The sequence below is a fragment of the Miniopterus natalensis genome, chromosome 4 (assembly GCF_054644295.1).
Source record: "Miniopterus natalensis isolate mMinNat1 chromosome 4, mMinNat1.hap1, whole genome shotgun sequence".
NCBI lineage: Eukaryota > Metazoa > Chordata > Mammalia > Chiroptera > Miniopteridae > Miniopterus > Miniopterus natalensis.
The window spans coordinates 82,556,837-82,567,833 of NC_142084.1; the positions used below are offsets into that span (position 1 = coordinate 82,556,837).

General features: G+C 37.9%; 1 protein-coding gene across 1 annotated transcript; it reads left to right on the plus strand.

Annotated features, from left to right (window-relative positions):
• Positions 1-3,761: 3,761 nt before the first annotated feature.
• MFAP3 (microfibril associated protein 3) lies at positions 3,762-10,997 on the plus strand. The gene is made up of 2 exons (XM_016213776.2): positions 3,762-4,219; positions 7,571-10,997. The coding sequence occupies exons 1-2, from the start codon at positions 3,925-3,927 to the stop codon at positions 8,365-8,367; spliced, it is 1,092 nt and encodes a 363-aa protein (XP_016069262.2). The 5' UTR covers positions 3,762-3,924; the 3' UTR covers positions 8,368-10,997.

Sequence of the window (10,997 nt, forward strand, 5' to 3'; positions counted from 1 at the left end):
TCTTTGAGGGGAGGATGGGAAAGCAGGGAGATAGCCTTACTGGAACCAGGAAATAGAACTCTGTCAGGAGCCAGAGCCGCATGTATGAGTCTCTCCTCCTCTCTGCCCCTCTCTACCACCCTCTCTTTCCCTTCTCTCTGCTTCTCTTTGTATGTGGTCCAAACCTCACAGCCTCAGCCCCCTAGACTCCTTCTCTTCCTCAAATAGCCCCAATTCGAAGAACAAAGATTCTAATTAGTTTACTCAGCCAATAGGTTGGCTTCCTCCTGGGCCAGAGAGGCAGGATTCAAAATAGGGAAACATAGGCTAGGTAGATCACAACAAAGGTTCTCTACCACAAACTCAGGACAGTTTTAACAATTTTAACACGTTATGGTTGGAGTCCAAGGTTAGTTTACAATGCCTGTTTGATCCATATTTTTGCAAAATACTTATTTGCAGTGAGAAAAAGAAAAATGTGAAATTTAAAATTAAAAGATTGAATTACATAATGGAATTCTAGAATTCTCCTTCTCCCTACCCCTCCAAGATTTTTAAGTGGTTGGTGGTATTCTGAGTAAAAGTGTTTTGTCTTAAATAATGGTTTTGCATTAAGGTGTAGATTTCAGCACAGTATCTGAAAGAACCATCAATAATAGTAATAACTAGAGCAGTGATTACTATTGCCAGAGTCTGTTTTATATATACTGTCTCATTCAGACCTCGCAATAGACCTGTGAGAATATGTACAATTATTTTCCCTATTTAAAGATGAGGGGACTGAGGCACAGAGAAATTAGGTCATTAACAAAGTTACAAAGCTGGTTAAAATTAGGGCCAGGATTGGAATCCAGGAAATCTGGCTCCAGAGTCTGTACTTTGAACTTCTCTGCTATCCTGCCTTTATCAGAGGCCTGTAATTATGATGTTCCAGGGCATTTGTAATCCAACTGGAATGTGAATGATAGTTCGTTTAACAGTCTGGAGCCCCAATAGACAGGGCTGTTGTAGAGGAAATGAGGAAGTGTATCAGCCCATGGACCTTCTGATTCAGAATCACTCAGGGTGCTAATTAAAAAGGATAAGTGCCAAGGTCTGAACCCAGGTGTTATTTTGGGATAGGACCAATAATCTACATTTTTAACAAGCTTTCTAGATAATTGTGATATTCAGCCTGGTTTGGCAACTCTGGACTTGTTAATTTTTTATTCCCATCATCATCTTATAGAACAAGATGATAAATGAAAACTTTGGGGTTGGTTCAAGGAATTCCTTTGGGCATTAGGCCTTTAAGTCCTTTCAGGATTGTTAGCATTGTCTCCTTTTGTGTCAGAGAATATAGCAAGTGCTAGTAAATGCATGTCGGTTTGAAAGTTATGATCCCTGTTGCGTAACATTCTTCTTTTTACAAAGATCCATCACCTACTTTATCAAATTTAAACTAATCTCATCAGTAAATATTTATTGAGCATGTGCTAGTTATGAAGTATAGCAATAAAAAATATAGTCCCTGTGCTTACAGGGCTCATCTGTGAGATGGGTTAAACTGCCTAGCAATACGGAACAGCATTAACTAGAGCCAGGTGAGTAGTGTAATGGTGAGGGCTACAGGGGTCCAAGAAGGGCCAAAGTCCACCTTCAGTTTTGCTGTTGGCCCAGACTGCTCCCCTCCAGAATCAGGAATCCAGCACTCTTTAGCCATCACCTCTCCTTACCACAACTTGTAGCTCTTATTCCTGAACGCCTCCTAACCAGTGATCCGTGTGCTTTTTCCCTGTCCCTTGAATTCTGTGTATCCCTCAGGTCCTGTTGCATGTCTTTCTCAGGGAGGCTTTCTGCAGTGTGGTTAGTTGTCCATGTTGGGTGCTCGTGTAGCGCCCTATACTTTCCCTTGGGTAGCATTTAGTGTGTTCTGCACGTATTTAGTTAGTGTCTTTGTCCTCTAGCAGGCTGAGCTCCATGAAGGCAGAGACAGTGCCTGTAGTACATAGTGAGTGCTCAATAGGTACTATTGAATACATGAAAAATGTATACCTCTAGTCTAAAATAGTGGTTTAAACTCAGTGGGGGGCAAGGGTAGGGAGGAAGGAAATGGGAGAAATGAGATGATATGAGAATAAAGTGGAGTTATGGGGGATTTATTTGTTTTGTTTTGTGTTTGTTTTCCCTACAAAGAGAGCAGGCCTCTAGCTCAGAGCCTTCAGCAGATGGCAGTATCTCTGAAAGTTAATGACATGGCTTTTTTTATTGTGTTTATGTGTATAGTTACTTTTATCCACAGATGTGATACAGACTTTCCTTCTAAAATAAATGTATGAAAGTAAAATAATGAGTTGATTTAAAGAAAAAGCATAAATAGTAATAACGTGGTGCGCGGATATAGCAAATGGCAGTAGAAAAAATGCATGAAATTTGGAAAATGCTGGCTTAGATGAAGCCACAGGAACACCTCATCAAAGTCCTGGGGAACACCTGGGCCCAAGTGCTTTGTTTCCTCTAGTGTCATTTTAGTGGGGTTTTGGGAGGAAATGAAAATAAGCACATGTTCAATCTATTATGTATAACAGAGCCTGGAGTTTTTTGTTTTACTCTAAATAGTCTGTCCTTAAATCTGAAAGATATAGAAAGATACAGGAAGTTATTTTCATCATTCAACCATCCTTTCAAGGGCCAATGAAAATTAAATGACATTTACAGTGTATTGTAATTCAAACTTTGAGGAGTTTAATGGCAAAATACAATGATCCATTGTTTTTTATGTTAAATGATCAAGAAGCCATCATGAAAGTATAAAGGAGAGTAAATGTCTTTTCCAAAACTAATTATTTTGGGCCCTTATAAAAATAACGCAAGGTGTTTCAGCCCATATTTTACAGAGATAAGAGTTGAAATTTTTCTTTGAGAGTCAGTGATTTAAAAGAGGAATCACATTACCAGGACAATGGTCATACTCACATAAACTCTTAGACTGGGATGTCATATTTCACTCTTCTTTTAAATTTGTGTGGTAATCTTTCCCTGTAGCTTACATTTGCATTTCTACCAGCTAGTTGTTTAAGATGTCAATTCTTCCCTTAATTTTACAGACTTTGAGCTAGAAATTTGGTATTCTTACAGACTGTCTCTTGTTATTGAAGAAACCGTTAAAAGAAGATTCTTTGTCTAACATTCTTGTCCAAGAGTGTTATAGCCTCCGAAGTCAGTATTTTTCTGTATATAGAGTGGTGCAATTTTCTTTCTAATATTAAAAGAACTACCTCAACTGTCTGCATTATTTATAAGTAATATATCTATGTACTTGAACTACTTAGATTTTGAGCTCCATAGTTATGATTACGATATACCAGTTGACTTACATTATTGATGTAACAACAGATGGTAATGGTGCAGGTTGAAATAAAAGATCATTGAGCTAAATATTTTAACCTTCGTTGGCTCCCCATTGCATAGAATTTGTCAGAGTGAAATAGAATCACACCATTTCAGAACTACAAGAGTCCTTATTTGACAAAGAAGAAAACAAGCTCAGCTACTTGCCAAAGTCAAACAGCCAAGTTCGTAGCAAAGCTAGGACCAGAATCTAGTTCTGCCATTTCCCAATTCAGTGCTCTTTATACCATCTCTGTGTAAGATTTTTAGGAGGTGATCTCTCTATTGCACTCTCTGATGTTGGCACCAGTTATTCTAATCAATTTTACATCTATTCATTTCTAGAACATAGAGTTTCACCCCTTATGAGTCTTTGTTAGTTAAACTTTATATCTGGCTTTCTTTTAGGTTGGTCTTCTCTCACATGTTTTCATCTTGAAGACTTCAAAATACATTTGGATCTACTCCTTTTTTGGAAAACTCCAATACCAAGCAGTAAATTACACACTGTACTCTTGTTATAGTATAGAAGCTTTTGAGTTCTCCAGAGCTGAACAAGATTGTCTCCCTTTTCCCATGAAGCCACATTGTTGTTTATTCACTTTAGTGGTGGGTGTTACTATGCCGGCTGCTTTTGTTTTGGAAGATGGAGGATTCAACCAAATGGACCCACTGGGAGCAAATCATAGTTCTTTCAATGTATCATTTCCCCCAAGCTTTGAACTCTCAGCAGGCTCCCACTCAGGTGATGATGTCATCATAGCCAAAGAGGGAGCTAGTGTTTCAATCGAGTGTCTTCTCACCGTTGACCACTTTGAAGATGTTCATTGGCACAACTCAAAAGGACAGCAACTGGATGACAGAGGCAGAGGTAAGTATGCTAGGGTATAATTAGTCAAGGCTGCTCATTTCCTGTTACTTCTTTCTTCTTGGTTTTATAGCATATTCAATAAGAAATCTCAAAGGTGAGGTACCAGGGTGAATAGTTACAACTTTTGAAAGGCCTGGAGTTTTAAACCTATCAGAGAAAGCAAATTAATTATAATTACCTAACCAGCAGAAGAAGAAAATAAGGAATAGTTATAAATTGAAAAGGTATTCATACAATGACAGTGAGCTACTTTCTCTCCTCTTGATGAGTTGGTTTTCTTTTTCACTGAAGGTGGACTTCATCAGGGCTGCTGCATATAACCATGCAGGCTCTGTGTGGATACAGCAAGAAGGATTTGGGCTAGACTTAAGTAAATTTGTCCTAAATTTTTTCAAACATTGCTCAGAAATGAGTTACTAAAAATGTTAGAGGAAATCCAGGGTGGTGGTTTTTTTTTTAATGATCATAGATCTGTGCATAAAAGTTTAAGTGCCTCTGAGAATTAGAAGGGCATTGAGGAGGAGCTCTGTAAACTCTTCTAGCTCCTTTTTTTTCTTTCTATTCTATACGCTTAATTTACTTGAAAACGGGAGTTTCTTGTATAATTTTTGTTTCTCCATCTTAAAAATCACACAAACATTATAATAATGTGACCAAGGTCTACCTTTTGACTGGTTTTTATTTGCTTTTGCTCTTTGTGGACCTATGAACACATCTTAATCTGTATACTATTTTCTGAGCTAGTCTTCTGTTAGAAAGATTTTTTTTAAAACTACTTGGGTTAAAGCACCTCAAAAAGAAATTACCATGAAAAATCATTGGGCTAAAGGTTAAATTTGGGATCCTTACAAGGTACACTTTCGGAAAAGGACCCTTATATTTCTTTGCTCGAAAGGTGGCCTGATCTCTTGGACTATAAAGGATATTTGCTTATTCACATTACAGTGGGAAACAGAAAAGGGACAGGTGGTATTTCCTTTTAAAATGTGTGCTAAACATTTTAACCATCTACAAACTGAGTAACTGACCACCAAGAGATTGAAGTGTTTGAATTGTTAGAAAGAACAGTGTATTTTTAACCAGCTTCTTAAGAAATAGACCTATTAAATCAGAATCTCTAGAGTGGTGCCTAGAATATGTACTTTGAACATGATTTGGGGTTCCACATTTGGACTGATTGACCTAGACTCTTACCTCCTTTGGTCTGTAGGATCCTGACCAAATGCATCTGAGATTTGAATTAATTCAGTTACCGTGATTAATACAGACTGATGGCATAAACAAAGCTTAGGTTAAGTTGAGACCAGCCGATTGGAATGCAGTTTTATTTTCCTATTTTGCCTTTACTTTGAAAACCATTAAACTAACATCTATCATTGATGCTTTCAACAATAGCTCTAGAAAATTGTGTTAAATTTTATGACTCTCAAGTGAGAGGAGTTTAAAGAGCATTCCAGTCTAGTACAACGTTCATAAATCTTGAGCTATTATCTAGTGAGCTAGAGTTTAGATTGTAGGCGTAGCACAGTGGTTGATGAATGGAGTCTATGTAGTTCATCATACTTTGGAGTCATGGGGTATCCTTTTCATAGCTCCAAGTTCATAGGACAGAAGCTTGAGGAATAGTGGCTATATTTATAGCTACATATTTTCCTCCTCTTTTTACATTGGTGAAGTGATGGCTCTTAAATATAACTATAGAATTTAGATAAATTTTGATGATGAAAACATGGGCACAATCCAAAGTGCTTACTAATTGATGTGACACTAAAATAATCCAGAACCATAGAATCTAAGGGATTAAAGAGATCTTGCAGATAAGGATTTGGGTGGTGCTTAAGCAGTCACCCAGCCTCCTCTGGGACATCATCTGTAGTCACTGGAACTCACATCTACACCCCAAGTTAACCCATTGACCCCATCTTTGAATGACTGTAACAACTAAAGCACAGAGTACTCTGAGAATTTACAAATGTGAGAATTGTGTAGTCAGAGCCAAGTTATTAGAAGATATTGAATCAAGGTGGGTGGTCAGTATGCTTTGCTTTTCATACTTTTGTACTTCTGTACATGTGTTTCTGAATGAAGATACCTTCATATACGGAAAAGAAGTGGCATGTTTTAGGTGAAATACAGAAGCCCAGGCATCTTAAAAGCAACTTTATTCTCTCTCAAGCTGCTCACATACCTTGACTTATGAGACATATTTTTTGGCTTGTGCTTCAGGTACTCTTGCCAGAAAATTAAGGTATCATCATCCACAAACTTTTTCTAACAAAACAAATTCACATGTGCAAGGTGTGCCATGTTAGCCAGTTAGTAATTGAACAAAGTCATTAAATTGGTAGGGGTTTTTCAAAAAGTAATTTTGTCTATTGTTATATAAGTTCATTATTGAAAACAAGCACAATTAAATAAAAAGAAAAAAATAAAAATTACTCAAACCATCACCGAGAAGTAACCATTGTTTTATATTTCTGCGGCATATTCTTCTAGTGTATGAAAATGTATAGGTAGAAATTGTGATGTAGACACACATACAGGCACACCTTGTTTTATTGCACTTCGCTCTGTTGTGCTTCACATACGTTGCTCTCTTTTTTTTGACAAATCAAAAGCAAGACCACCAGCAAAATGTTTAGGACTTGCTTATTCCAATACTTGCTTTATTGGGGTGCTCTGGAACTGAACCCACAATATCTCCTAGGTATGCCTGTGTATATATTGTGTGTATATATATATAATCTTTTTTTTATTAAGATTATTCATTTAGCATTATGTAGACATACCTGTCTCCCTGAAAGGCTTGTTACGTTTAGGAGTAAAAAGGTAGTTATGGTAAACATTACTGTCTGGAAGGAAGATCTTGATTTCCTTTTCAGTTCCAGGCTATTTAAATTCTGACCCTGGATGTAGCTGCCTGCCCTTTCTTGCATGATTTGAATAAATCATGATCCTAATAGATGAGTTAAAATACTCTCATGAAGAAAAGGAATATTGCCTAGCCAGTTTGACTCAGGGGTTAGAGCGTCGGCCCTTGGACTGAAGGGTCCCAGATTTGATTCTGGCCAACGGCACACACCTCGGTTACAGGCTAAATCCCCAGCCCCGTGTGGAGGCAACCAATCAATGGGTCTCTCTCTCTCCCTCAACCCCTCCCTCTCTTTCTCTCTTTCCCTTCCACTCTCTGAAAAGCAATGGAAAAAATATCCTCGGGTGAGGATTGAAAAATAAATAAATAAATAAATAAATAATAAATAGGAAAGGAATGGTGATAAGCCAGTTGGCATATTTAGTGATAATATTCTTTATGCTGTAATTTTTATTTATTTATTTCTGTTGGGTTATCAGGTGGAAAGTGGTTGGTTTCTGATAACTTCCTGAATATCACCAACGTAGCCTTTGATGACCGTGGGCTCTATACATGTTTCGTCACCTCTCCGATTCATGCCTCCTACTCCGTCACCTTGCGTGTTATCTTTACCTCAGGAGAAGACATGAGTGTCTACTACATGATTGTTTGCCTGATTGCCTTTACGATCACTCTCATCTTGAATGTCACCCGGCTCTGCATGATGAGCAGCCATCTCCGTAAGACCGAAAAGGCTATCAATGAATTCTTCAGAACTGAAGGGGCTGAGAAACTTCAGAAGGCCTTTGAGATTGCAAAACGCATTCCCATCATCACCTCGGCCAAGACTCTGGAGCTCGCCAAAGTAACGCAATTTAAAACCATGGAGTTTGCTCGTTACATAGAAGAACTGGCACGAAGCGTCCCTCTCCCACCCCTTATTCTAAACTGCAGGGCCTTTGTTGAGGAGATGTTTGAGGCTGTGCGAATGGATGACCCTGATGACATGGGAGAAAGAATTAAAGAGAGACCTGCCTTGGATGCTCAAGGTGCCATCTACATCATCAACCCAGAGATGGGGCGGAGCAATTCACCAGGAGGAGATTCAGATGATGGTTCTCTGAATGAACAAGGCCAGGAGATAGCAGTTCAGGTTTCTGTTCACCTTCAGTCAGAGACCAAAAGTATTGGTACAGATTCTCAAGACAGCAGTCATTTAAGCCCACCTGATGATATAGGATCTGCCGAGTCGAACTCTAACTACAAAGATGGGGCCTATGAAAACTGCCAGCTCTGAGCTCTCCCAGAAGCTCTACAAAAACTGCTCTCAGAATAGAAACGTGTTTCATGCAGGAAATAACATTTTTATCAAGAGATGACTGGGGTTTTTCCCCTGTTCAAATTAAGCACATCAAAATGTGCATTATTGCCAAAATCTTTGTAAAAATGCAGCGTTTTTCCTATCTGATATTTCTGTCTTTTTCCTCAAGCTTGAGTAGATGATATGCATTATGATTTAAAGGAGCCTGAGAGATTAAGTAATGGGGAAAGTACTGCACTAAGAGTTCCATGGCTTCTCTTCTAGTCATGGTTCTTCCACTGGTTAGGGCTGACCCGCATCTCGAGGCCTCTGTTTTCCCACCAATAAGGTGAGATATTTGCATTAAGTAATATCTAAAGGTTTTTCTAGCCTTATAACTTCTTATCCATCACCTTTAATCCACTGAAATCTTTAGCACATCCCTAAATAAGCACGTCTCTGGACTTTTAGTCCCTTTTTATGGAAAGGACCAAGCTGAGACTGTTCTGTGGTTTAGGTTTCCACACCAGTGCCGTAGTACATAAAGGTGTGGGTGAGTTTCAGATATTTTGGCTTGTGGAGTGTGCAATTGCATGTGCTAGATTGACTCTTTTCAGTGTAGCCCATGTCTGTATTGTTACACAGACATCAGGGAGCTTACTGCTCGTTAGTAAAGTACTTTCCATGAGTAAATTGGTCCTTCGGGAGATGTATCATGTCTTTCTAACTTACTGAGGTGTCATTGCACTGGCAGTGATTTCTCAATTAATCTCCAAAAGTGAGCAGTTTGTTTCTAAGGAATAGTGTCTTCAATGCTTTTAGAATAAGAAATAATGTGAAATCATCTGTCTCTGGTAAATCATGGATTTTGACATTTCTGTTACGAGAATTTCTCAGGCTTTCCCTTTTTGAAAGTACTGGACTCGACAGTAGGGTTCTGTGTTTGGGATCCCTTCCTGGGGAAAACCCAGAACTGGATTCCTCTTCAGACCTCTATCAACCTTCTTGCCCTCTGTGGTCTTAAATATGGTGCTAACGGTTGCATGCATGCCTCCTTATCTTGTTTGTTTTGTGTATATTTTATTGTTGAGGTTTTTATTTTTGTGTACTTCAGATAAAGAATTGAGCTAGGGCTGCTTTTGTAGCCTTTCTGGGGTGTACTAACCTGAAATAAGATTAGATAATGGTGTGTGGTATATGTTACTATATTAAATATATTAAGTAGATATGCACATATAGATGTATATACACATACATACAAGTGATCAAGACATAAAGACGGAAAAAAATTATGGATGATGCCACCTGATTCAACTGTGTGTGATAAACACTTAAGAGACTGTTTCTTGTCTGGCTGAGATCTGATATAATGGATTGTAAATACTCTTCAGAACAATTTCTTTAGCTACAGGAAGCTTGGTGTAACATAATTTTAAGAACTTGGCGGTGGAGCTCCATTTGGTACTTCACGCTTCTTCATTTGGTTTCTGATTACTGAAGCATTTGAACTAGCGGGTCCTGAGGGAAATATTCAAAGGAGGTTTTATCAAGATTTTAATTTAAGGTTTCAAATGGAAGAAGGTAGGAAATTCAAAGTGTGACCAGATAGAAACTCATGCCTCCCTTTGTCCAGGCTTATCAGAAATAATACATCTGCTCTGGAGAGCATGAATGAATCAATGTGCACTTTTATCGGATGGCATTATAGATAAATATGATAATGCTGCCTTTTCTGTCTCTCAGGCTGTTTCCATGGAAACCTTCAGAGCCAAACAAAAGCTACCAATCACTTAGCCAAAGCTTGCCTTGGCTCATAGACCTGCATTTCTTTAAGGAAAACTGCTTTCATACATTTGGCTATGAGAGCAAGGGCTCTTGAACGTACCCTAGATTATAGAACACTTTTTTCTTCCCAGAATGTTTCTCTTAAAAAATTTAACGCTTTTTAAAATCCCTTGTTTGAGTTCTATCCCCTGAACATTCCTCAGATCTTCAGATAGTGCCCCCAATCCTGTACCAATTTAGCAGCTCTGGGGTCATATTAAAAAGAATGAATTTACCCAACATGTTCTCATAATGGACATGAGTGTTTGGAACCCTAAGGTAGACATATTTAATGATCAAAGTCATGGGAAACAGGACTTCGTAAAAATACAGGAAATATTGAAAAAAACTCTAAGTTTAGGCAATACTGTATAATAATTAAGTCTGGGCTACTCGAGTGTATCCTGGATAAGTTATTTTAGAAACATAATGGTGACTTAATTTGGTGGCCAAAGTAACTGGTTTGCTTTGAATATTCCAGGTGTCATCGATAAGGAATTAAAGTAGGTCAAAATTTAATCAGAGTTGGTATTTCTAAAGCTAGTTTTCAAGAGGAAGGAAATCACACTTACTGATATTTTCTGTATCTAATCAAAGGCTCCATATATAATTAATAGTCTCACATTATCTTTTTGTAAAATCTTTAGCCTTTTGAACTGTAGTCTAAAAGTCTTTTGATAATAACTCTGGTGTAATTATCCTTTTGTCTCATTGGGTTTTATAGTTAGTGACAATGCCTTTACTCAATAAGATGTATTTGAAATATTTATCTCATTTATAAATTTTGTCTTGTATTTAATGAA